Below are 25,394 nucleotides of genomic sequence, written 5' to 3'. Positions count from 1 at the left end.
GCAGTGTACCTGGGCGTGCCTGTGTCTCGCCCCGTGGAGGGGGTGAGGGGGAGGGCAGAGCCCGCTGTTTGCTCTGGGCTCAGGGAGATGGATGGGCTGTCAGTGCCTGCCTCTCCCCTCCGTGCTCCACCCGCGGGCTCAGAGGATCGGGCGGGCCTGGGCAGCAGAGGCTATAAGCTCTGTGGTGAGCCAGCTGCAGAAAGTCACCTGGGGCTCTGTCCCAGAGAGAGGGTGTGCTGGGGCGGGATACACACGCCTCTGCCCATCTCTTCCCACCCCTTCCCACGGATCAACAAGGGAAGGACCGGTTTAGACCTGCCTGGCCCAGGAATGTGCCAGCCCCACAGCCCTGCCCAGGGTGACTGTCTTTTCCCAGCACGTGGAGCGGCAGTTCTGTCTCTGGGAACAAATGCCACGAAGCCTGAGTATCATCGATCAAACAAACAGGGTTTATGCAGCAGGAGAGCTGTTGAACTCTGCCTGGCAGCTAATTAATGAGCTCATTAGGAGACAGGGTGTGTGGGGAAAGGGGCAGGGCCGCTTGCCAAGCTCTGATCTCCGGGCTCTGCTCCGAGGGTGTCCTGGGCCATGCTCGGACTATGTGCCCTTCCCGCAGCAGGAGGCTGAGCCCTGAGGCCTCCAAACTCCCAGACTCCATCATTTAGGTCTGACCCTCCCAGAGAGCAGCTGTGAGGGGCCCCCGCCGGCCTCCTGGGCGCACCCTTGGCTCTCTGATTGTGGAGGGAAGGCAGGAGGCAGGCATGTGCCCAGGCCTGGGCGTGGACATCACGAGCTCTGTGGCTAGGCCCCTGCCCTTGGTCTTGGGCTACTGGCAGTGTCCTCCCCTTCAGTGAGGCTCCGGGAGGGGGAGGCTTTGGGAACCCCAGGCCGGGCTCTGCACCTCTCAGAATGAGGCACCTGCTCAGAAACTCTGGGCCACCTTCTCCCTGGCCGTAGTACTTCAGGGCTCTGCTGGAGGTGGGTTTCTTGGGCAGCTTCAGGCCCCCAAGTAGACCTCCACCAGGCTCCCCACGGAGTGCATGCGGTAGAAGACTCCCACAGGCAGGCCAAAGTTGACGATGGCGAACCATGTATGGTAGCCATAGAAATCCCTTTCCAGCCCGTTCTGGAACTCCGGGTGTATGCCAAACGCAGGCATCATCCACAGCTGGAGGGGAGACGAAGGTGTGGAGTGGGGGAGGGGCTCACCTGTACCCCAAAGCACCCAGCTGGGGGAGGCAGGCTTTCAGAGGGAGCTGCTCTCCCCCTAAAGCTTCCTCACTCCACACCCCAGAAGGCCTCAGCCATCTCCTCGGCTTGCCTGGGGCCGGCCTGAGCTCCAGGGGGATCGCGAGAATGCAGGCTGCCACAGGCTGCCACCGCACGGTGCTGAGTGGCAGGAATTCCCAGTGTGCAACCTGCTCTGTCAAGCTGGGCTCCCCTGTGACCTAATTAGGGCTTCACGCTTCTGCTCCCACCTTCCTGTCCAAACTCTGCCTCAAGGCTCAGATTGAAGCTTCGCAAAGCCTTCCTCGGCCACGGGGGCCCACATTTCCTTCCCTGCGCTCCTGACGCACTTTACAGCCAAGTTGTTACTTATTCTCTGCCTGGATCAGAGGTTTCATACCTTGGGTCAAACAGCCCTGACTTGTCCCAGCGCTGCCTTGGGTAGGTCTAACAACACAAGGCTCAGTTTCCTCATCTGTCAAATGGGCTAGTTATGGTGCCTGGGACGTGGGGTTACTGTCATGATTCAATGAGGTGCGGAGAGAGGGCACAAAGAGGTGGACCTGGGACTTCAGCAGCCACCAGGAGCTGGGCAATCATCACCAATATCTTCCAGTAGGGATTCCTTAGAAAACCAGCTACTTTCTTTGACTGAATTCAGAGGATGATGAATTTAGTGGTAATTTTCTCACTTGTTCCCTGGTGTCTCCCCAACTAGACGGTAAGCTTCCGGAGGGTGGAAATCATATATATTCGTTTGTAAGGAGCACTGAGCTATGTGCTTGGCACATCTATTCATGCCAGGCACCTTGTAGGGAGCCGGGGAACACTTTCAAGCAACATCAAGCTAGTTAGAAAGAGGTATGTGTCCTTGATCCATCCCTTCCTGAGTGGGGATTTCTGGCTTTGCGTGGCCAGCTCCACCCCTCATCTCCCAGCCCAGCTACTCACTGTGATATTGCAGAGGATGAGGAAGAATGAGATCTCCTTGAGCGCCCGTCGCTTCCGGTTGAGGTGGCTGTAGGAGTGGATGTAGGCCCACGAGGCCCTCTGTAGGCCCTGGCCCAGCTCCAGCAGGGAGCCCCTGCGGGGAGCCTCGGCCTCTTGCTTCCCGGAGGAGCCCTGAGGAGCTGCCTCCCAGAGCGGGCGCCGGTGCAGGCCCTCGATGATGAAGAGGTTCTGGGCGATGTGCTGCAGGATGAGCAGCAGCGAGTAGGCCAGGATTAGGCGGTTGAGCAGCTCGTGCGAGCTGGTGGCCACGATGGCCACGATGGAGAAGTAGCTGATGCCCGTCTGGCCCAGCGCGGCCCCCATGAGCAGCACCACGTCCAGGCTGCGGGTGGGGTTCTTGAGCGTGTCCAGCTCACGCTCCTCCAGCCCGTGGATGGCCGTGCCCGCCAGGCATGCCAGGCTCATGGCGGGCAGCACGGCCACATAGAAGGCGTAGTAGAGGTTGAAGTACTGGGAAGCAATGACATGGCCACTCGCCTTGATCTGGAAGAGCACGAAGATGCACACACCTGCCACCAGCGTCAGCAGGCCTAGCAGCGGCCCCAGGAGGACCCCGTGCAGGTGGAAGGGCGGGGTGCTGGGGTGGGCACCCATGTGGTGTGCCAGGCGGCGGCCCACGTTCTTCCACATGACGAACAGCACGGTGCAGCAGATGAGGCAGTACTCGGTGCTGAAGGAGTGCAGCATCAGGTAGCCCTTCTGGAAGACCTCACACACGGTAGAGTTGAGGCACAGACAGGTGTTGTTCCCCTGGCCTGGGAGGGGCAGGGCCGGAGGGGGCACACTTTCAGGTGGGCCCTCCTCTGGGAACACTGGCTGCACAGATCACTCCCATTCCCCTCCTGGAACATGCCAGAGGTGAAAGGGACCCAGCTGTTCATTTTACAGATGTGGACACTGAAGCCCAGATACAGAAATCAGAAATCACAGAATGGGTGTTCCTTCACAAAGGGATTCGAGACTCCAGGTGCCAAGCATTTAAAACATGATGTCGCTGGTGCCAAATGTCACCTCCACAATTTACTTCCTGGACCCAAGGGAAAACCTATAGCTTTACAATGGCTGGGGCTGCTACACCCGAACCGAGCGACCAGCATTAGTAGAACGCACCAGGGGTGGCCGGGCGCGGTGGCTCACGCCTGTAATCCTAGCACTCTGGGAGGCCGAGGCGGGTGGATCACTCGAGGTCAGGAGTTCGAGACCAGCCTGAGCAAGAGTGAGACCCCGTCTCTACTAAAAATAGAAAGAAATTATATGGACAACTAAAATATATATATACAAAAAATTAGCCGGGCATGGTGGCGCATGCCTGTAGTCCCAGCTACTCGGGAGGCTGAGGCAGGAGGATCGCTTAAGTCCAGGAGTCTGAGGTTGCTGTGAGCTAGACTGACGCCATGGCACTCACACTAGCCCGGGCAACAGAGTGAGACTTTGTCTCAAAAAAAAAAAAAAAAAAAAAAAGAACGCACCAGGGGTGATCGGACACCAGTGCCTCAGGACAGGTGCACCTCGGGAATGCCGGTGCCAAAAATGTCTAACCTGAGTCTCATCAAGACTCTGGTCCATGCTTCCAACTTCTAGGGAAAGCAGGGAAGAGGGGAACAAGATGAAAACCACCACTAGGAAGCAGGCTGACAAATCTCAATGTCACTGGGAAAAAACAGACTTAGACTTAACCAAATCCATTCCATGTTAGCACAAACTGTAAAAAAGACATTTTATGCTAATTGGAGAAAGTTGAATATAGATTGATATAAAGGATGGGGATGTTGGTAAGGAATTTTTTTAGAAATCATAATAGCATTGTAGTAATGTAGGGAAATACACTTTTTTTTTTTTTTTTTTTTTTTTGAGATAGGGTCTCTCTTCGTTGCCCAGGCTGGAGTGCAGTGGCATCAGCGTAGCTCACAGCAACTTCAAACTCCTGGGCTCGAGTGATCCTCCTGCCTCGGCCTTCCAAGTAGCTGGGACTACAGGCATGTGTCAGCATACCTGGCTAATTTTTCTATTTTTTGTAGAAATGGGGTCTCGCTCTTGCTCAGGCTGGTCTGGAACTCCTGAGTACAAGTGATCCCCCTGCCTTGGCCTTCCAAAGTGTTAGGATTACAGGCATGAGCCACCACGCCTGGCTCTGAATTTTTTTATAATGACAAAATCTTACGACAGCATGACTTTTCATAAAATATATATATATATATATATATATATATATGTATATGTAGACAAAATCCATGATGTCACTTGCCAAAACTTAATTCTCTCTTTGCACAGCTTTTCTGAGGAATGTAACAGGGCACACGGAATGCCCGCAGTCCAAGGCGTGCCTTGATCGATGCAGCGGGTGTGTGAGTGCTGAGTGTGCTGAGAGGGCGACAGGGCATGGCGCTGATGCCACCTGGGGTGTGTACATACAGGTGTGGCTGAATCCCATGGAGAGTGACATTCCCATGTCGGGTATGGGACACAGCCCCTAAGGGGTGGACTGTAAGGTAGGAGCTGGGGTAAATGGGACAATCTTGGGAGTTTTTTTCTGCCCAGAAATCTTCTGTCTCTCCTGACACGTCTAGGTACCTAAAATTTGTATTAGGAAGACATTCCTTTCAACCAGGAAGGCTTTTTAGTTTCTTGCAAGTAAAATGCAAATACCATGAGTGGGGTGCCTGGGTGCCTGGGGCGGGGTGCAGGGTGCCGGCACCCGATGGGGCAGGATGAGTACCACTGGCAAACTTCAGTTTCTGGCCCCTAGAGCTTGGTCCCAACTCTATAGACTCACCGAGCCTCACCTGTGTGAGGGCATGTAGCGCATGTGTGTGTTTGGGGGAAAAGAGGTCCCGGTCTCTCTGTACCTGAGGACTTTTCCATGAGGTCGCTGAGCTCAGCCTCGATCTCTTGGTGCGTGGAGTCATCGTTGACAGCCAGAACCCACAGCAGCAGGTCTGTGGCCAGGGTTAGCATCAGGCCACACCTGGAGGAAGTGCCACACTCTGCTCACACAGCTTGGCTAGCTCCCGGGGGGCCGCTGGGGCAACCACTCACTTCCAACGCCAGATCCATTCCAGCATTAGGACATTGGGAGGGGCAGGTCTAGGGGCCACCTGGGACACACCCCAGAGAAACCCACAGCCCCAGGGCCACCCTGTCCAGGGAAGCTGGGGGTGGGGTGCAGAGAGCCCCAGAAGGTTTGGGAGGGAGGGAAGTCTTACCTAGTGAAGTTGGTCTGGACCTGAACACAGTCCTTACAGTGTTTCCAGAGCACCCAGGTCTGAAAGAGACCAAGAGACCTGGCCTTGAGCCCAGGGGCTGGTGGGGGTTGTGGGACCTGGTGTGTCCTCAGGCGCTTGTGTGTGTTTACAACGGAACAGAGGGAGGAAGACTGGGTCAGAATCCTGGCTCTTGCTGTGTGATACTGAGCCAGTGGCCAAACATCTCTGAGCCTTAGTTGCCTCAGCTCTGAAAAGGGGCCCAAATGCCCACCTTTTGGGGAAATGCCTACTTGTTGGGGAAATAAAGAAGATGATGTAAATGAAGCACCCAACACAATGCCTGCTGCACAACAGAGACCCGAGAGAATAGGATATTGCTGGGATTACGAGGAGGTTTGTGTATCTGGGGAGTATCTATTGAGATGTACATCTCTGTGTGTATAGGCAGACGTATTTAGGTGTCCGCAGTTCAGAGACACGGCATGCGTGTTGCTGCTGCACGCCATGGCTGTGGGCACTGGGAGGTGGCCCCCGCGTAGGGTGTAGTACGTGTTGTTCTTCGTCTGCATGGCCATTTCTAGGTACAAGCAGCAGGGTGCGTGTGCCTACAGCATGGGCAGGTAGGATGTGTCCCCAAGTGGCCAGGGGACGGGAGATACTTGTCACCTGGATGCTGACGAAGACCATTTCGATGACAGGGAAGACAAGCTCGAACTGTGACTTGCAGTTGATGTGGGTGATGTCATAGCCCACACGGAAGGCGTTGAGGAAGACGGTGCAGCTGCCGAAGAGCACCAGGGAGCCTGGTGGGGCGGGCGGGCGTTGACACCTCCCTGGAGCCCACTTTCCCTCTCGCCCCTTTCTGTCCACCCAGCACCCTGACACTCACCCCGCACCCAGATGGGTCCCGCGTGAGGGTCCCGATAGAGCACGGCATGTGGCTGGCGGGTGGTGCCGGCCGCGTAGTAGAGGAGCCACAGAAAGGAGAGGACCTTCAGCACAGTCAGCAGGATCGACACGTCAACCTGCGTGATGGCCACCTTGTTGATGATCATGCTGCTGATGAAGGCCCCACCCAGGAACACCACGTTGAGGGCCAGGAGCCCCGAGAAGAGCTGCCCGGCCTTCTGGGCCTGCCGGTCCCGCCGCAGAAGCAGCGAGAAATGCCACACCAGCCAGGACTTCTGCTGGGGCAGGGCAGCAGCCCCTGTCTCCTCGGTCCCCTTGTCCACTCGGCTTTCCTTGTCCGGGGCTGCTTCAGTCTCCTGTACTTCTGGAGAAGGCATGGGTGGAGCCTCAGCAGAAGCTGGAGATGGAGAAGAGTCCTGGGTTGGCTGCCAGGCTGACCTGGGTTCAAGTCCCCTGCTCCTAACTGCTGTGTGACCTAGGGTGAGCTATGCAGCCTCTCTGGTTGGACATTGGAAGTAATAGCAGCTGCCCCATCTACCGTACAGGACCCAGGGAGGTTCAGACAGACCTCTTTGTGCTACAGATAAACACAAGGGATTATTTCTACTGGCTCGAGGACCGCATTGTCCACTCCACCCCCAGCTGGACAACCCCACTTCCTGACTCAGTGTGGGTGATAATGTCTGTCAAGGAAGCCGGGGCATCTGCGTAGTGCCTGGCTGGTTTCCAGGGCAAAGACTTTTCACCACCAAAAGGCAGCTTTTCCCTGTTGGCCTCTGGGAGGAATTTCACTCCTGAAATCAGGGAGGGCAAGGAGGTGTCCTCTCTTATTCTGATTCTGACTAGTTGGGTAAAGACTGCCTAGAATGTTTCGTCGGGAAGGATCCTGAGGCTGAGCCTGGGCTTGGTGGGAAAGAATGGTGTGATCTGAAACAATACTCTATTATGGGTACATAAGCTACTTTTGAAAGGTCTAGAAGATACCCGTCAGTTTCATAAGAGGAGTTTCCTCTGGGGAAGGGATAAGGGGCCTACAATTGGGAATGGTAGACTTTTCTTTAGCTTTAATATTCTAGTTTTTTAAAAAATGAGCACATATGTAATTCAAATTAATTTTAAAGCACATTAAAAGTTTTGGGAAAAAGTTCTCGGGTTGGTTTATAATGTCTGCCAAGAGCATGGGACAGACGGTGATCAGCATTGCTGCTGTGCCCTTGACTTTGACGGAACTGACTTCCATCTGTGCACCCAGCACAACATGGGTGACACTATCCTTGCTCTCCTCTTTCCCTGAATGTCTCCTGCCACTTCCTCCCCTTCCCTGGGCTTTTACTCAGGTCAATCACTTTGTTACCACTTTCTTGGGACAGATTTTGGGACAGTCAATGCCTGTAGCTCTGAGTCCAGCTTGCTTTCCCCTTCGGACCTCTTTGGACATGCGTCCTTGCTGGGGGGCTGAGAGCAGGGTGCTGTCCTGGTGGGGAGGCTACTGCCAGGTCCCCTGCCACACCAGGCTCCTCCTTCGTCCTGCCATTGCCACTGTGCTCTGGGCTCAGGGTTCAAGGCGCTCACCGTCCTCCTTCTCCTGCTTTCCAACAGCTACTGTCTCAGTGGCGTCTCCATGCCCCACGCTCCTAGCAGGGAGCTGGGCGTGCTCCTTGCCTCTGCCCTTGCCCCTTGCTCTCCCCAGCCCACACACTTGTTTATTCCAGCTCATGAACTGCTCTTAGATTTTTCTTGACCCCAATCACTACTCGGGGGCAGGCTCCCTCCTCTCTGTCTTCCCTCCTGAGAGCCCTGCGAAGGCAGCCAACTGCCCTCAGTATAAAGTCCAAACGGCCCATGCAGGGCCTTTCACAGTGAAACCAGGCTGGGAATGTTTAGCATGGGCCTGGCGCACGCACTGCCCAAGGCAGGGCAGCTGCTGCTGCTTCAGGTGTGGCTTTGACGTACCTCTCCAGCATTGTCCTCAGACTCCACTTCCCTGTCCTTGGGCTGTGCCATCCTGTTGCAGTTCCCAGAATGCCCCCATCTGTGCCCACACCTGCCCCTTTGTGTATAATGCACACCTCTCTTGCATGTTGGCTGACTCCAGCTTGTCCTTTAGGACTCAGCAGAGATTCCACCTCCTCTAAGTGGCCTTCCCTGATGCCCCCACGCCAAGGCTGGGTGAGCTGCTACCTCCTGGTACTCCACTGCATCTCGTGCTGATGGCTGGCAGGTCACCCAGCACGCTCGGTTTCGATGAGCTGTGCTTTGCTCTGTCTCTGCCTGAAGACCCTGAGCTCCAGGACCTTCACCCTGGCCCTTAATGCACCAGCACACACTCAACACATCTGCTGTAAAATGCAGCCTCTCTGGGCCCCCGTTCTCCCAATGCACCTACCCGCTCTGTGTTTGTACCTTGTCTCCCGGGGCAGATGGAGTACTACTGACACTTGGGCCTCTTGCCAAGATTTTACAAATGATCTTCTCCGCTTTCCCAGTCCACCCTGTCTTTGTCCAAGTTCTGCCCCCTCCCTGTCCGTGCCTCTCGCCCCGCTCCAGCCACCTGCCCCGCAGCATCCAGGCCCAGGCAGAGGGCTCCACGTGGGCCCTGCAGCCTCCCGCCCCTGGAGACTGCTCTTCCCTCTGCCGCACCACCGGCCAGCCCCACTGGTGGCTCCCCCCCACCCTCAGCACCCACCTGGGACACCTTCCCTCTCTGCCCACGCGTGCTGGTGGCTGCCTTGCTGGGGCCACTCCCCCCTGCCAAGAGTGGGTGTGCACTGCCTGGTGTGCTGTGAGTGTGGCTGGCTTCCCTCAAGGCTGGGCGCTCATCCAGGGGTGAGACTGGGTCCCGCTTAACTTGGAATCCCCAAATCTAGCACAGGCGTGACACTCACTCAGTGTTTGCCCACTGACTCTGGAAGCTTCTGGGAATTTCCAGCACCAGAGCCATGGACAGAGACCTTTCCCATTAAACGCTTTCCATGCTGGCTCCGGGAGGAGACTTTCCAGAAAATCTTGATCTTTCCCTCCCAGGCTCCCCCACCCAGGTTGAGCGAGGCTGAGGCTCGCAGGGGTGTCTCCCTGCTCCATTTCTCCCAACCACGATGGCTCCACCTCACCTTCGCTGGAACCTGCTGTGCACCCCCAGCCTTCCAGCAGGATAGCCTAACGCTGAAGAGCCCAGCTTCTACCACTCGCTCCCTCTGGGATCTGGGACAAGCTACTCAGACTTTCTGTGCCTCGTGTCGTCCTCTGCACAACGAATAGACAACTATGGAATAGTACCTGGTGCATAGCAGATGTTCAACAATGATTCCTTGAACAAATAATGAAGGAATTAATGCATAAAGACTACCTCATGGGGGTTTTGGCAAAATCAAATGATTTAATGCATGATTTAGTACATGCAAGCACATGTAGAGCGCTGCCTGGGACACAGAAGGTTTTCTGTGTTAGCTATTTGTGCATTTCCTTCCAGTTATTTCCAGGTCCTGGAGAGGTGGGAAGGGTTGAGATCAGTGGTGAATTTCAGGGGCTGTTTTTGTAGACCCAGAGAGGACATTGGGGGACAAGATTCCTGGTCCTCTTCCTCCCTGGTCCTCGCCCTGACAGTGGCCCCTACAGTTACCCCCGCCCCCACCCCGTCCTGGGGGCCAACCCTCCAATGGCCCTGGAGGGAGTTGTCAAAGGAGTGAATTTGGTCCATGGCTGGGCAGGGCGCAGGAGTGGGCACATAGGGGTCGCGAGAAGGGGGCTAGGGTGAGGGTGTCTGGAACTGACAAGGAGGAGTCCACTGCCCCCTGGCACGCCCCTCAGCGCGACGCCAGTCCAAGGGAGGGCCGGGACACCAAACTGGTTTGTGGTCGCAGTTAGAGGCGGGTAATAAAAGCTGCTGAGCCGGAGCCGGAGCCGTCGGGCCGGGCGCCTGGCCAGGTACGTAGGGCCAGCTCCCCAAGAGGCTGCAGAGCGCGGGCCGGGCAGCTCCGGGATTTCCTTCCGAGCCACCCTCCGGGACTGCAGGGCCGGGCCAGCCGCAAGTACGTGCCCCAGACGAGGCGTCCAGGCAGCCCTAACCAACCTTACACCCTTTAAAAACCAGCCATGCGGTTTCTCGCTTCGTCCTGGCCTCGGAGCCCCCTTTCGGCTGTGTGGACCCAGCCCGGGCGTGGTGCGTCCCGCTTCCCTCGTGTGCCCCACGTTCGCGGAAAGGAGGTGGGAGCAGAGCCGGGCTTAGGGTGGAGGGCAGAGAGAGGCCAGCCTCGGGTCGAAAGGAGTTGACCTCTCTCCAGTCACCCGCCGTCCCGCCCCAAGCCCTGCCGCCCCTGGTTCCCGAACCCCGCTTTTGGGGGGCGGAGTATGTGTGAGCGTCGGGGATGGGCTAGCCGGGAATGCTGGCCCGCGCTAGCTGGGGCGCCGGGAGCCTTACCTGAGGCCTGGGCAGGCATCGCCGCCGGCTGAATACAGACTGCGGGCGCAGAGCCGATCGTCCGTCTAGGTGAGGCTCCCGCGCCCCGACCGATGCCCCCGACGCCCTCCCCCAGTGGAACTGCGCAGCCGCCGCTCGGACTCCGTGGCCCATCGATTTTTCTGTTGACTTTGGATATCTCATTAATCCCTCGTTAATTACCCCGCCAGGGGCCCGGGGCGCAGATGGTGCAGCCAATAGCGAGGCTGCGGGACGGGTGGGCGGTGCGGGAGGCGGTGCGCGCCGCCACCGGGTCTGGGGCAGGCGGGCCGCTGACCTTCGGGGTGGGCTTGAGTGGGGTGCAGGGTCCTTAGGCCCGCAGTAAAGGTCTTGCGGGATTCAGGCCTTGCTTTCCTCTGGTGGCCAAGCTGGGAATGGAACCGCCCCACCCCCGACTCCGGGCCTGGGGTAGCTTTTCCCTGGACCCTACCTAGAACCAGGCCTGGATGCGGCCTCGCCGGACCCTCTGTCTCCCTTAAGTCAAACCTGGACTTGGGGTGGAAGTGACCCGGGCAGAGCCCCTTTCTTACAGGGTGGGAGGGGTTGCGGGGAGGCAGCCCCCTCAGCCCTCCTCTGCGCCCCCTGCCGCCTCTGAGACCTCCTCACCCCATTCTGCTGACAGGTCCAGGCACACTTTCCTCTGAAGTCCCCTACGCTCCGGGTGCTACTGTTCCCACGCTTTCCCTCCAGATGCCATCTGCTCCCACCCTGGTCCTGCCCCAGCACTTCCTCACTTACCCTGGCTCTGGCTGGCCACCAACTCCTCCCCTTCTGGCCGCAGAGCCCCTTTTCAATGGTCCTGATCCATCTAACCTTGGCTGTCTCCCTCCCTGCTAAGTCCATCTCTATGCTCTGGCACAGTGGAAGCCTCAGGGCTTTGGAGAAGCTCTTCGGGGACGCCCAGAAAGGAGGGGAGTAAAGGGAAGCCCAGGCGATGAGGATCTGATCCCCGCCAACTCCTCTGAAACTAGAACCACCCTGTTTATACCTACGTTGTAAACTTGGGTTCCTGTAATGTTTTATTTGAGGGGAAAAAAAGTTCTCTTGCTTAAAAACAAAGTTTGAAAATTACTGTTCTTAGTAGAAAGGCTCTGGTTTTCTGTAGCTGTGTGACTTTGGGCAAGTCGCTTTACCTCTCTGGGCCTCAGTTTCCTTCTTTGTGAAATGTGAAGATTAGACTAATCAGTGCTTCCTAACCTTTCTCATGTCATGGGACGCATAAAAAAATATGATTATATGTGAATGTCACCTGGAGAAAAAGGGAAGAGAAAGGTAGCAGCCTGGGAACTCCATCCAGCTGCTCCCAGCTACCCAGTTACCCACTTTTTAAACATTTTTTTAGTAGAGATGGGGTTTTGCTCTTGCTCAGGCTGGACTTGAACTCCTGACCTCAAGCCATCCTCCCGCCTCGGCCTCCCAGAGTGCTAGGATTACAGGTGTGAGCCACCGCGCCCTGCCAATTACCCAATTTTTATCGGGTCTGTAACTCAGACTTGGCTTACCCACTACAAAGTTTGAGACCTGAAAATTTGCAAGGGCCCTTCCAGCTCTGACCCCCAAGATCCTCTCCTGTGACCATCTCAGATGGGGTGACTGAGATAAGAAGTGGGGGACAGGGGCAAATCACAAGTTTATTGGTTCCTAGCTCCAGGCAGTGCACTGGCCAGGCCACAGGGCTGGGATTAGGGGTGGAGCCAGAGTTGGCACTTCCAGATCTCGCCTGGTCCTAGGCTGCTGGGATAGGGCTCCTTCCCCTGGGCTCCTCCTGTCCTGGGTCACAGGTCATGCTGGGGTGCCAGGGCATGTCCTAATTGTGATTTAAAAATGCATCTTGGAAAAATAACTTCGGTGAAAATTCCACAATGGGGCCAGCAGGAAATGGGTGGTGATGTGGCACCAGCTTGGGTTCATTCCTAGAGGGGGCTCTGAGGGGGCACACAAGCTGACCCCCTTCTTCCTGCCCCCCATGTCTCTGTGAGAGGTTTCAGGACAGCACATAGACCTCCAGCAGGTTGGATACGGCGTGCATGCGGTAGAAGATGCCGAAAGGCAAGCAGATGTTGACGATGGCTGCCCAGAGGGAATAGCCATAGAATTCCACCTCCACCGTGCTGCTGAAGTGAGGGCGGGCGCCGAACGCAGGCAGGATCCACAGCTGTGTGGAGAGAGGGGCGTGTCATGAGCTGGCCCGGACTGGCACCTGTGGGTCATTTCTGTGGGCTTTGCTGGGCCGTGACTGGAGGGGGTGCCCATCCTTCTAGCGAGGTGGACAGTGAGGGCTGGCTGTCAGTGAGTGGGCACCTATGATGTCTTGGACAGGGCCTGGAACTCTCTAAGGGACCGAGGAAGCGTGCCCAACTGAACATGCCATCCCCAGGCTAGGGGTCCACCTGTGATCACCTCTTCCGAAACCTTAGCAGGGCCTAAATGTGGGATGCGGGGAGGAGAGAAGAGGTTTCAATAGATGAAGACATACAAACAGCTAAATCAGCAGCTCTCTCCTAGACAGTTGTGTGCACAGGGGTGGTGTTGGCAGAAGGCAGGCCCACAGCAGGGAGTTCAGGGTCCAGCCAGAAAGCCACCCCACCCCAGCCCTCCATGAGCCCTGCTCTCTAGTCTCCCCCCAACCCCTGCCCCCTCCCCTGGTCTGGGAGTACGTTGAAGCCACAATTGTGCTTCTCCTGTGGCTGTGAGCTCAGCTGGTTCAGGTGTGGGTACAAAGCAAAGAACAACGGCTTCTAGGCCCCCCACCCCCGCCAATTCACTGTATCCTTGGGCACATCACAGCCTGCCCCTGAGTTTGTTTCTGTGCTATAAAATGAAGGCGATGACGATGATGCTATTGGAGGTGATTGAGGTTCCCTCAGCAAGAATAGCCCCCCGGAAGGCGGCTCCCAGCCTACAAGCCAGGCCTGGGTGGAAGGGGAGGTGGGGCCGGAGCAGGGGCTGGATGCCAAAGCTGGCCCAAGACAGGAGGAGGTTTTGAGCCTTATTGCTTCTTCTGGTAGGGTCAGAGATGGATGAGCACGCTTTTTTTAAAAAAAAAAAAGTGAAATCAACTCTGTCGGAAGGCCTCTGCGTGGGGTCTTGCACACCTATGGAGACCATGAGTGCATGGAGGTGACCTGTAGGATGGGTGATATTCACAGTGGGACTTCACTAAGAATGTATCTCGGGGCTGTTGGTGCATTTCATGGGGTAGAATTCACTCTGGGGATGTTCTATATTGGGATGTGCTCACAGTAAGTATGTTTCTATATTAGGAATATTTTTCTATTGGAGCTTATAGCTAAATGGACTGTTTTTATATTGAGTGAAACTTCATTAGAGGTATTTTTTCTACTTGGAATCTACCCACATGGGTACATATTTCTATATCAGAGATAAGAATGATCCCCTACTGGGGCATTTCTCTACTGGGTTGTAGCTACACTAGGACTGTTTCTCTGTTGGGGTGCACCTTCATTTTGAGTGTTTCTGCCCTGGAGGGTTTGCACAGGGAGTGTGTTGGTATTGGCTGAAGTCTGTTGCTCTCAATAGTTGGCTCTGCTAAATTGAGGGGGAGGGGGCGGCAGCTGTATGTGCCCCCTTCCCAGCTGGCGCGCCACTGCACTCTGCTAACAGACCGCTCGCTCGCACGTACACTGATCTCTGCTACTTCCTGATGCTGCCCCAATTATTCTGAGAAGCAGGCAGGTCACAAGTTCCCAGGAGAGGTCACACCTCCCACCTGGAGGTGAGGGACCCCGCCTTCCGCATCAGCTCTCAGCTCCCTCTCACCTCTGCCCAGCCCCCATGTCAGCGTTCCCTGGGACCCCTCCAGCTCCATCCGTGGCCTAGATGCTAGAACACTGGGACTTCATGCCCTCTGTGTGCCGTGAGATTGCTGTTGGCCCAAGGGCTGCAGCTGACCCCGTCTAAACCTGTCCTTTTCTAGAGAGCTGTAAAATTCTCAGGTGGGCTTGGGCAACACAGAGAAGGCTAAAGCAATGAACCTGCAAGAGCACCCTTCCTCGCCTCCCTTCCCCCTGGCCCACTCCCGTCTCTCCCCAGCTACTCACGATGACATTGCAGAGCAGGAGAAACAGAGAAATGTCTTTTAGGCACCGGCGTCTCCAGTGGCCCCTGGGGGCCAAGATGATGGCCACTGCTTCCTGAGGGCCTGCTGAGCTGGGGCCTGCCGGCCTGGGGCTGGGTGGACAGGCGGGCAAGGAGTGGAGGGCATCCTGGTTGGCAAAGATAAGGCCTTGGCAGGGATCCTTGGGGGGATTATCACGAGGCTCAGCCTCCGGCGGTCCCCGGTGGAGGCTCTCAATGATGAACACATTCTGAAAGATGTGCTGAGCAATCATGAGCAGGGCATGGCCTAGGTTGAGCCCTCCTAGCAGGTCCCTGGGCGTGCCTACCACCACAGCCACGATGGAGTAGTAGGAGATGGCATACTGGCCCAGGGAAGCACCCATCAGCAGGGCCACATCCAGGGTGCGCGTGGGGTTCTTATGGTGGTCCATGACCCGGCGGTCGAAACGGTAGATGACTGAGCCACTCAGGCTGACCAAGGTCATGAGTCCCAGACAGACAATGTTGAAGCTGTAGTAGATGACTAGGGCCTGCTGGGTGTGGCCCTCCTCCTCACTCACTTGGACCTCGTAGGTGATGAAGACAGCCAGCCCCAGCAAAAAGAGCAGGAGGCCCAGGACTGGGCCAGCAAAAAAGGTCTCCCGGAAGTTGACCGGGGATGGCACGTGGCCATGGCCGGGGGTGGAGGCCAGCAGCCTGCCCACGTTCTTCCACATGATGTAGAGCATGGTAGAGGCGAAGAGGCTGTACTCGATGTTGAAGGGGTACAGGTAGAAGTAGCCCTGCTGGAAGATCTGGCAGACGGCTGTGTTGCAGGTGCAGGAGTCTTCCTCGACCAGGCTGCCCACTCGCTCTGCTGTGGAGAGAGGGACACAGGGACGGACTGCCCTCCTGTCTTCCTAGAGACACCTCATCCCTAGCCTGTGACTTTTGTAAGGGCACGGTCTCTGCCTGCCATATTCACCACTATATCCCAAACACTTTCACAGGACCTGGCATGTTCACTCAATAAATGTCCACAAATATTTATTGAGCACCTACTGTGTGTCAAAGACTGTGGGACACATCAGTGCCCCCCAAACCCAATCTGAACCACAGAGCTGCCCATGTCTCCCCATTCCATGCCTCTAATCTCTCCTCACCCTGACTGCCTGAGCTTAGAAGTTGGCTCTCTTTGGAACCCCTCAAGTTCAAGCTTTCTTGCAGCTCTCCTCGGCAACTGACTCAGCCCGGAGAGCCAACTGCTGTGCCCAAGTCCCCACTGTGACCCCCTGTCACTTTGATTTGTACCACACGGACAGGGACCTTGACTTGAATCCAGAGTGCACTTTGTAGGATAGCTTGGTCTCGACAAACTCTTTTCATCTTCAGAACTAACGCAGCTGGTTTTGCAGGTGAGGAAACTGAGGCTCAGTGAGGCAGCATGGCCTGGAAGGGCAGAGCCAAAGCAAATTGCCTGGCTTCCGCCACTGAGGCAGGCACCTCTCCAGCGGGTGTCCCCTCAGCTCTGTGGGCCCACTGTGCTAAGCTGACCATCTCCCCAGGTGGGCTGTAAGCGTCCTCTGGAGTCCTCTTTGTGCAAGGTAGGCCTTTTTCAGTCCTGCTGGCCTGGGGCCTCCTTGAGGGCTGGGGCCATGCTTTTCATTCCTGGACCCTCCCATGCCAGGGGTGCGTGTGTGTCTTAGTCATCTCATCTGCTCCTGGCTAGCGGGGGACCTAGAGAGGTTCAGAGAACTAGGGCCAGGGACTGTGGAAGCTGTCCTTCCTTATTATAGCATACTGGTTAAAAGGAAGGATGGGTCTCAATGTTGGCACTTCAAGTTCAAGCTCTGTGACCTTGGGCAACCTCTCCATGCCTTAGTGTCTGCATCTGTAAAATGGGAATATTAACAGTAGCCATCTCGTAGGGAACTTGCGAGGGTTGAATAGTGTTAAAGACACTTAGCACAGTGCCTGCACGTAGAGCTCAGTAAATCGTCATGATTATCATCATGATGTGATGATTATTTTTCACCCTTCCCTCCTTCCCGGGCTGTCCCCCTTGATCCCATGCTTGCACCATAGAACTTCCTTCCCTTTTTCCCAGCTGGATCACCCTTGTCCTTTCTTCCTGGAACCTGGGTCCCTTCCTGGTGGGATGGAGACTGGACAATGGGGCCAGGGCTGCAACCTCAAGTGAGAACATGCCCTGATACTCCCCTCCCAGATCACCTACACTATACTTCAGAGGTGGAGCCTGAAGCAGGACGAGGCCCCTGGCTTGCGCCTTTGCCTCCATGCCCTCGTGAGTGCACAGGAGATTGATGCTGCAAATCCACAAACTGCAGGGTCAGGGTTAAGAGGGAACTCACGGTCAGGGGCAATGCGGGTGTGGCTGGTGTTGCCGAGAGCACTGCTGTAGGAGTGGGCCTGGTGCACGGATTCATCCACAACAGCCGCCATCCAGATAGCCAGGTTGGTGGTGAGTGTGAACATGAGACCACACCTGTTTGGGGGGGTGGGCAAAGAGGCCAGTGACTGTTTGATCTTGGGTCCCTGGTGAGGTGGAGGATTAGGGATCTATACTGAGACATGGTGTTGAGAAGTGAGAAAGCAGCCAGGCCGTGTGTGAACAGGGAAGCTGAATTTGGAAGGGACACTTACCTTGGCCAGGATGCCACCCAAGAGAGGGCTGGGGGTTGTCCAGGGGCTCAGGCCACCACCGCTCCCTCCCCTAGGGGAAAGGGCACAGCACTGGGTGGTAGAAGTCAGGCTAACAAAGCAAGAGGGCCTTGGCTGAAACTCCACCCAGGGAGCAGAAAGAGGACCCATGCCCCAGGTTGGAAACCCTCATCTCTCATGCTGGCACGGTGGGCACAGGTGTCGAGCTGCGGTTCTCACCGGGTCAGATCCAGGTGGACGTGAATACAGTCTTTAGCGGAGACCCAGAGAAAGTAAGTCTGTATTGAGAGAGAGTGGTGAGGGTCATTTACTCCACAGATGGGCAAAACTCCAGATTGCCAGTCCAACACCCAGTACTATGTTCTCTCTGGCCCAAGAGCCCTATACTAAGTTACCAAGTTCATTTTAGCTTTACAAAATAAGACAGGGAGCATTGTCTCTTTCTATCCTATGGTATAGTTTATATAACAAAGTGGTTCTCTGTTCCTTAAATGTTTGCAAAATGTCACCTGTAAAACTCTCTGGTCTTGGTGGGGTCTTTTGGGGGTGGGTGGGATGGGATCAAGTGGATATTTGACTACTTAGTTGTTTCTTTCCAGGAGCAAGGCCAATCTCAGGCTAGGTCTTGCTCAGGGTAGAAAGAGTCTCTGATGACTTCTCACCTCCCTTTGGGCAACATCCCCTGCCAAGCCTCTTCCTTTGTCACCCTGCAAGCCCTTGATCTTGTCTGGCTGCCAGCGAATCCCTGCTATGGTATTTGTTGATGTGTGGGTATTTATATTTTCATTTTATGTGAGTATTCTTCAAACTCATAAAATGTAAAAGATTAAAATGATATAAATGCCGTCAACTCATGTAATATGTTGAGTTGTGGAAACGTGGGTAGCTGGGGTGATGTTTCAGGGGAGGGCATTATCCATGTGGTCATCCTAGTCATGATAGAGGGCTGGGGTCTGTTCCGGTTCCATGTAAGACCAGTCCCATCTCAGTTCAACCAGAAGATCAATGAAAGTGTTATTTATGCAACAACAACAACAACAACAAAAAACCAAACTTGTGTGAAAGATCCAAGTTACAGGATACCCTACTTCTTGAACAAATACAGAACACAGGAGCCAAGGCTGAGACACAGCCATGCCCACAGCAGGACCCTGGGCTGATACTGATGCCCTCTACGGGCACCCAAGGGGGGCAAGCCAGATTCTAGGAGACAGGGCTGGCTGTCACAACTCACACCTCCTAGGTGTTAACCATTGGCACTGCTTAGGTTGAAATAAAATCGCAGAGCTCTAAGTAGGAGCTCACATTTGAATATTCCTTCATTAGGAAGTGCTTTCACATTTATGGACTCACATGACTCTCACTTTAATCCTACCCCCAGTTGACCTAACTGCTCAGGGTGGAAGGGGGTGTAGACCTCACGTCTCCTGACCCCCTGCCAAGTGTGGGCTCCTTTCCACCATGCAGGGACTCTCCTTCCACCCACCTGGATGATGACAAACATAGCCTGGATGAGGGGGTGCAGGATCTTGATGGCTGACTGGCACCCAAAGAAACTGGAGTAGTAGCCGGTCTTGAAGACATCCATGACAAGAGTGCAGATCCCAAACAGCACCAGCCCACCTGGGAACCGGGCGAGTGGCGGTGGATCAGAGAGGCAGAATGGAAGGCATGTAGAGCTGAGGATGGGCCCTGAGGATGGGGCTGGAGGGGTGGGTGGGTCGGAGGGAGAGTGGTTGCTTGGCTGGCTGGGGGAACACGGAGGCGGGAGGATGAATGGATGGACAGGTGGGTGGACAGATGGAGTGCATGACTGATGTCTGGGTGGATGTCCTGCTGAGCCCCCCTGTCTTTGGGCTGCAAAGGTAAGGGCCCTGGCTGGGCTCTCTCCACAGCTGCTGGTTCCTGCTCTCTGTCAAAGGCTCACCCATGAAAAGACTTCTCCAATCCAAGGCAATGAAGTCCCCCTCCATCCCTGTATTGATCCCTCCTCCAAGACCCTCTCCCTCAATTGTGGCCCACCTCACCCTCAGCCACATCTAGTCCTCCGGAGGGAACTTCTCACCCCTCTAGGTGGACCCCAGCCTGCCCCTCCCCACCGTGCCCACCCCACCTCCGCCCCCACCTCCCCTGGCACCTCGGAGCCAGATGGGGCCGGCATGCGGGTCCCGGTAGGGCACAGCGTCGGGGCAGCGGGCGGTGCGCAGGAGGTAAAAGAGGATCCATAGCGTGGTGAGCAGCATCATCGCGGTGAGCAGCGCGAACACGTCGGTGTCGTACACCTCCACCTTGTTGAAGGCTGCGCCGCTGATGAGCGTGCAGGCGAAGAGCAGCACGTTCAGGGCCAGGAGCACGGACAGCAGGCGGCCGCCCTTCTTCCACATCTCGCTGGGTTCCGCCTGTGGCGCAGGCGGGCTCTCCTTGGGGCCCGAGGCCAGCTTCTCGGACATGGCGGGGGTGGCTGGAGGGGTCACTGGAGGGGTCACTGTGGGGAAGGGGCGGACAGGACCCCAGGTCAACCCCCACGGCTCTCTTTCCCCCCACCTTATACCTAGCTTCGGGGACCAGAGAGTCCTCCACCGGGAGGGTGGGGACCGTGGGTGCTGGAGGAAGCGTTGGAAAGGGGAAGAGAAAGACCAGAGCCCGCCCCTCTCCTGCTCCATGGGAAAGAAAGGAGAAGCGGCAGCACTCTCCAAATCCCACTGCCGTCTGGCCCAGGGCACCCACCTGGCTGGGCCGGGAGGCCACGCTGAGCTGGGGGTCAGGGGGCAGCGAGCGTCTGTTCTCTTCCACGTCGGGCTGGACGGGTGCTTTATACCCAGGAGGGCAGGGTGATTTACAGCCGCCAGAGCTCGGCTCCATAAACCTCTCAGTCCCATTCACATGATCCATCTTTTCTCTGAGCTGAAATTTAGGGAAGAGCGCTGGAGCCAGATAAGGTTAGATTTATATCTCCCTGTTAAGAGGCCCTGCCAGACTCGGGTGCGGCCCCGCACTGCGGCACCCAAGGGCACCCCCCACCCACCCCGTGGCCACTGGCGCGCAGCGTTCCCAGCCGCCTGAGCCCTGACAGCTGACGCCCAAGAGATGTCCCAGGACCCGCAGGCCACCGACGGCCTCCCAGCCCTGGCGAGCCCTATACCTTTGTGCTCCTCTGTTGCTGCCCGAGATCGAGACCCCCAGGCCCCCTTTCCCCGGTGGCTCTCGCCGTGATCGACGTTCCCTCTTCCTCTATCCCTCCCCGGGTCCCCTGCTCCGCCGGGCGCTGCGAAGTCTAGGGCGTGAGGTACCAAGTTCCCACGTGGCGCGGGGTCCGCGCCCAGTCCTCTAGCGCCCCCTGCTGGAGCGCGGCTGGCCGATCGTGCGAGAGAGGGCGGCGCCTGGGACTGTCGCGTGCGACTCGCAGACTGTTTTGGTCCTCAAGTCCCCTTTCAGGCCCACTGTACTGAGGTTCAGGACTACCCCTCTACACCGCCCTCAGACACCCCTCTCCAGCCGTTGGCCCATTCCTTTGACGGGTGGAGAAATCGGGAGCCACAGCGCCAGGGCTCTAGTGACGAGGGACCCCAAACTCTCCCTAGACTGGGGCTCACTGGGCGGGGCGCTGCGGTGGGCACTTGGCGTGAGGGCAGGCCCTCGTGGGTCACCGCTGTGAGCCAAGGGGCAGGGTGTTTAGGACCCAGGGGAAGCCCGGGGCGGCTCCCTGGGCAGCGGGAGATCTCCACCCCCCACCCCCGCCATCCGTGAGCGGCTCAGATGTCCCGCTAGCCACGGCTCTGGCGCTCCAGACCCTCCGTCTGCGGCAGCGGGGGCTGGCGGCCCCAGCCCCTGCTCGGCCCCCTCCCCCAACCTCATGCCTCAGCACTAACCCCTCCGCCCTCCCCTGCGGGGGGCATCACCCCGTGCCCCCTGCCCGCCCCATCCAACTCGGGCGCCATGAACGACCAGTACCACCGGGCGGCCCGGGATGGCTACCTGGAGCTCCTCAAGGAGGCCACCCGGAAGGAGCTGAATGCCCCCGACGAGGATGGCATGACCCCCACACTCTGGGCTGCCTACCATGGCAACCTGGAGTCGTTGCGCCTCATCGTGAGCCGCGGGTGAGTACCCCTCCACCCGGCCCCAGAGGGGAGGGGGAGGAGCCTCCCAGGCTGCTCCAGCCCCCTGAGACACCCCCAGACTTCATGGCATCTTTTACCCCTCCTCTGAGCTCCTTCCTTCCCCTATGGACAGACCCTAAGGTAGAACTTTGGAGTCTGGCATTCGTGGGAGAGACACACGTGGAGGGGAACACAAGCCGAGGCATGTGACACTTGTGACCTGGATGTGGGGCTAGGAGGGGAGAAACTGGGATTTGCGGGGTTCATGATGCGGGGGAAGTTGCTAGAGGGAGAGGAAGGTGGGCGAGATCTCCTGGGTGGGGGCCACCTGGAAGCAAGGATGCGGGATGTAGCGAGAGCCAGAGAGAAGGCTGAGAAGTCTTAGAGGGGCAGCAGTGGGGGCTGAGAAAGGAAGGCTCCGCACTGCCCCCTCCCCAACCTCTGATCCAGGGACTCTCCTGGCCAGCACCCACACCTCCCAGCAGGCTAGGTCTCACAGAGCTCTCTCCCTCACCCTGCTCATTCCTGGGATTTATGGGCCCTGTCCACAGTCCCAAATGTCACTGGTTCAGCCAGCCACCCCATTAACTCTGTCTGCACTCCCCCACCATTGCAGGACACAGCTAAGCAATGGAGAGGCTGTGGTGTGCTTGCCCTTGCAGGGGCTTCTCCCCCCCTCCCCCTCCCCTTGGAGTTGTCCTGGGGAGAGGGGGTGGGCAGGGTGTCAAGGCCAGGAAAGAGGTTGGGAGGTAGCAGCTAAAGAATTCCACCCAAGACTGCTCAAGTGGGTTCCCCAGGGCTAAGTCACAATCCTGTGAACAACTTCGCTACCCCCAACAGTTTTATAAAGAGAAGTCAAGTTGGTCTGAACACCAGGGTGGCCTGGACAGGACAAGGGGTGGCAGGGATGCCCCAGTGGGGTTAGTATGAACATCTCAGGCCCTGGGAGAGAGGTGCCAGTGCTGCCCTGTGGCCTAAGCACATGGTGGGTGAGGGAACCCTTCTCTCCCTCTCTCCACGGGGCTGGTCCCTGGGTCCAGCAGCAGTGGCAGCAGCTCCAAGACTAGGCAGTGGAGCCATACTCCAAGAGGCCCAGACTCACTGGCCCCTCCCCCCCAAGAGGGCACACAGTGATTGGTCCTCTACTCCCCCTTCAGAGAGACTCATAGGAGGAGGGGAAGAGGGTCCCCCTTGGCATACTGCTCCCCAACTCCTACAGAGGCTAGGATTGGTGTTCATGGTGGGTGGGCCAGATGTAGGGCAGCCCCTCCCAACATTGTCCAGCAGGACTTGGCGACCAGCAGGGGAAGCTAAGCAGGGGCTGTGTGGGGAGCTGTTGAGACAAGGGAGTGATTCTTCCCCCAGCCTGGGGGTTGGCCTTGTGGCCTCATTAGCAGCGTGGGGCAGGAGTGCTGTCTGTGCTGGCCTCCTTCTGGAGGAGCCAGCAGGAGCCTGCCTGGGGTGGGGGGAGGGACACCTGCCCAGGGTGGGGGGAGGGACAGTCTGGTGTGGAGGATGCTCGAGGGGGTGATCAGGGCTCCTGGACAGGCCCAAGCCAGCCAGCCTCACGGGGTTCCCGAAGATGGGGCAGCCCAGAGACTGGAGGTTTGCTGGGAGGGCGCAGGCAGCCAATGTCTCTCCTCTTCCCTGCAGTCCTGGCTGCCCCCACACTCCCCTCCTGGCCAGGCCAAGGCCCGACACCTGTGCTCACACTCAGGCTTGCCAGGCCTGGCCTCACTCCCTGCAGACTCGGCCATGCCCGCCCACACCCAAGAACACAACTCACACACACTCACGCAGGGCTCAAGCCCAGGACACCACCCTCTTGTCCTCTTTTACAGTCACTCTGAAATACGCAGCCACACTCGCCATCACGCCTGCCTAGAGACCCAGACTTGCCCTGGCCCACCACCTCTCTGGGCCAGCTCCCCGCTGGGCGCCATGAATAATTCACTCCTTTCTCTCTGGGCATCAAATATTTATCCCCTGAGATTCCCAGCCCTCGGTTATCTTGGGGAAGGCCCCGCCCTGGCCCCGCCTTCCCTGTCGCTCCACCCCCTGCGTGCCCGTGGCCATTTTCCCCCTGGGCTCCCTCCAGGCCAGTATGGTGGCTCAGGCCTGCAAGTCTCCTGGAGTCAGGGAGGTCTCAGCCCTCAGGTCCCTCTGGGTCTGCTGTGCCTGTGGGGAGCCCCTCCCCGCCCCACCTCCTCCACCTCGGCCCCGCCCATTCTCCCTGCAGGGGTGACCCAGACAAGTGTGACATCTGGGGCAACACGCCCCTGCACCTGGCAGCTTCCAATGGCCACCTGCACTGCCTGTCCTTCCTGGTGTCCTTCGGGGCCAACATCTGGTGCCTGGACAACGACTACCACACGCCGCTGGACATGGCCGCCATGAAGGGCCACATGGAGTGCGTGCGCTACCTGGACTCCATCGCGGCCAAGCAGAGCAGCCTCAACCCCAAGCTGGTGGGCAAGCTGAAGGACAAGGCCTTCCGCGAGGCCGAGCGGCGCATCCGCGAGTGCGCCAAGCTGCAGCGCAAGCACCACGAGCGCATGGAGCGGCGCTACCGGCGGGAGCTGGCCGAGCGCTCCGACACGCTCAGCTTCTCCAGCCTCACGTCCAGCACCCTGAGCCGCCGGCTGCAGCACCTGGCGCTCGGCAGCCACCTGCCCTACTCGCAGGCCACGCTGCACGGCACCGCCAGGGGCAAGACCAAGATCCAGAAGAAGCTGGAGCGGCGCAAGCAGGGCGGCGAGGGCACCTTCAAGGTCTCGGAGGACGGCCGCAAGAGCGTGCGCTCGCTCTCGGGCCTGCAGCTGGGCAGCGACGTGATGTTCGTGCGCCAGGGCCCCTACGCCAACCCCAAGGAGTGGGGCCGCGCCCCGCTCCGGGACATGTTCCTCTCGGACGAGGACAGCGTCTCCCGTGCCACGCTGGCGGCCGAGCCTGCCCACTCGGAGGTCAGCACCGACTCAGGCCACGACTCCTTGTTTACCCGCCCCGGCCTGGGCACCATGGTGTTCCGCAGGAACTACTTGAGCAGCGGGCTGCATGGGCTGGGCCGCGAGGACGGGGGGCTGGACGGGGCGGGCACGCCGCGGGGTCGGCTGCAGAGCTCCCCCAGCCTGGACGACGACAGCCTGGGCAGTGCCAACAGCCTGCAGGACCGCAGCTGCGGGGAGGAGCTGCCCTGGGACGAGCTGGACTTGGGCTTGGACGAGGACCTGGAGCCGGAGACCAGCCCGCTGGAGACCTTCCTGGCCTCCCTGCACATGGAGGACTTTGCCGCCCTCCTGCGGCAGGAGAAGATCGACCTCGAGGCGCTGATGCTGTGCTCTGACCTCGACCTCCGCAGCATCAGCGTCCCCCTGGGGCCGCGCAAGAAGATCTTGGGGGCCGTGCGGCGGCGGAGGCAAGCCCTGGAGCGCCCGCCTGCCCTGGAGGACACAGAGCTGTGAGTGCCCAGCCTGGAGGGGTGGAGGGTGGGGGTTGGAAGGCCACTGGGAACGGGGGATCTGCCTGTTTAGGAGTGGGAGGGGGGATAATACCGTGTTTCCCAAAATCTAAGCCACCATCAATTACAAGAGGCCCCACTATTTTATTTACCACCAGCTCAGAAAAAAGCAACTGCCAATTTAATGGCCACTCGAGGCATTCTTATCACAGCTAAGGTAAAATGCACCTCGAATTTGGAAATGTGGAAAAATGGGCAACTTAGTGTCGATGAGACGCGGTAGCCCCCGT

At 57.7% G+C, this 25,394-nt stretch overlaps 3 protein-coding genes across 3 annotated transcripts; 1 reads left to right on the top strand and 2 right to left on the bottom strand.

The window, feature by feature from the left end:
* Positions 1-997: 997 nt before the first annotated feature.
* OTOP3 (otopetrin 3) lies at positions 998-10,791 on the bottom strand. The gene is made up of 7 exons (XM_069481682.1): positions 10,768-10,791; positions 6,331-6,747; positions 6,108-6,244; positions 5,442-5,500; positions 5,085-5,203; positions 2,179-2,993; positions 998-1,168 (listed from the first exon to the last, which is right to left on the bottom strand). The coding sequence occupies exons 1-7, from the start codon at positions 10,784-10,786 to the stop codon at positions 998-1,000; spliced, it is 1,737 nt and encodes a 578-aa protein (XP_069337783.1). The 5' UTR covers positions 10,787-10,791.
* Positions 10,792-12,421: 1,630 nt separating this feature from the next.
* OTOP2 (otopetrin 2) lies at positions 12,422-20,335 on the bottom strand. Its single transcript, XM_069481681.1, has 7 exons — positions 20,275-20,335; positions 19,685-20,032; positions 19,034-19,170; positions 17,767-17,825; positions 17,238-17,371; positions 14,868-15,739; positions 12,422-12,961 (listed from the first exon to the last, which is right to left on the bottom strand). The coding sequence occupies exons 2-7, from the start codon at positions 19,995-19,997 to the stop codon at positions 12,791-12,793; spliced, it is 1,686 nt and encodes a 561-aa protein (XP_069337782.1). The 5' UTR covers positions 19,998-20,032; positions 20,275-20,335; the 3' UTR covers positions 12,422-12,790.
* Positions 20,336-21,483: 1,148 nt separating this feature from the next.
* USH1G (USH1 protein network component sans) lies at positions 21,484-25,108 on the top strand. Its single transcript, XM_069481680.1, has 2 exons — positions 21,484-21,647; positions 23,887-25,108. Exons 1-2 carry the CDS (start codon positions 21,484-21,486, stop codon positions 25,106-25,108), a joined length of 1,386 nt encoding a protein of 461 aa, XP_069337781.1.
* The last annotated feature ends 286 nt before the right edge of the window (positions 25,109-25,394 follow it).

This window comes from Eulemur rufifrons, chromosome 9, assembly GCF_041146395.1.
Source record: "Eulemur rufifrons isolate Redbay chromosome 9, OSU_ERuf_1, whole genome shotgun sequence".
Classification (NCBI taxonomy): Eukaryota; Metazoa; Chordata; class Mammalia; order Primates; family Lemuridae; genus Eulemur; species Eulemur rufifrons.
This window is presented reverse-complemented; position numbering and strand designations above follow the sequence as displayed.

Excerpts from the sequence above, each read along its gene's own strand:
- OTOP3 (XM_069481682.1), bottom strand. Across the intron at positions 5,501-6,107 it reads TGGTCTTCGTCAGCATCCAG|ACCTGGGTGCTCTGGAAACA; the intron begins GTGACAAGTATC and ends GGTCTCTTTCAG. Across the intron at positions 1,169-2,178 it reads TCATCCTCTGCAATATCACA|CTGTGGATGATGCCTGCGTT; the intron begins GTGAGTAGCTGG and ends TCTCCCCTCCAG.
- OTOP2 (XM_069481681.1), bottom strand. The coding sequence starts at position 19,997 with ATGTCCGAGAAGCTGGCCTCGGGCCCCAAGGAGAGCCCGCCTGCGCCA. Across the intron at positions 17,826-19,033 it reads CTATGTTTGTCATCATCCAG|ACTTACTTTCTCTGGGTCTC; the intron begins GTGGGTGGAAGG and ends CTCTCAATACAG. Across the intron at positions 12,962-14,867 it reads TCCTGCTCTGCAATGTCATC|CTGTGGATCCTGCCTGCGTT; the intron begins GTGAGTAGCTGG and ends CTCTCCACACAG.
- USH1G (XM_069481680.1), top strand. The coding sequence starts at position 21,484 with ATGAACGACCAGTACCACCGGGCGGCCCGGGATGGCTACCTGGAGCTC. Across the intron at positions 21,648-23,886 it reads CGCCTCATCGTGAGCCGCGG|GGGTGACCCAGACAAGTGTG; the intron begins GTGAGTACCCCT and ends TTCTCCCTGCAG.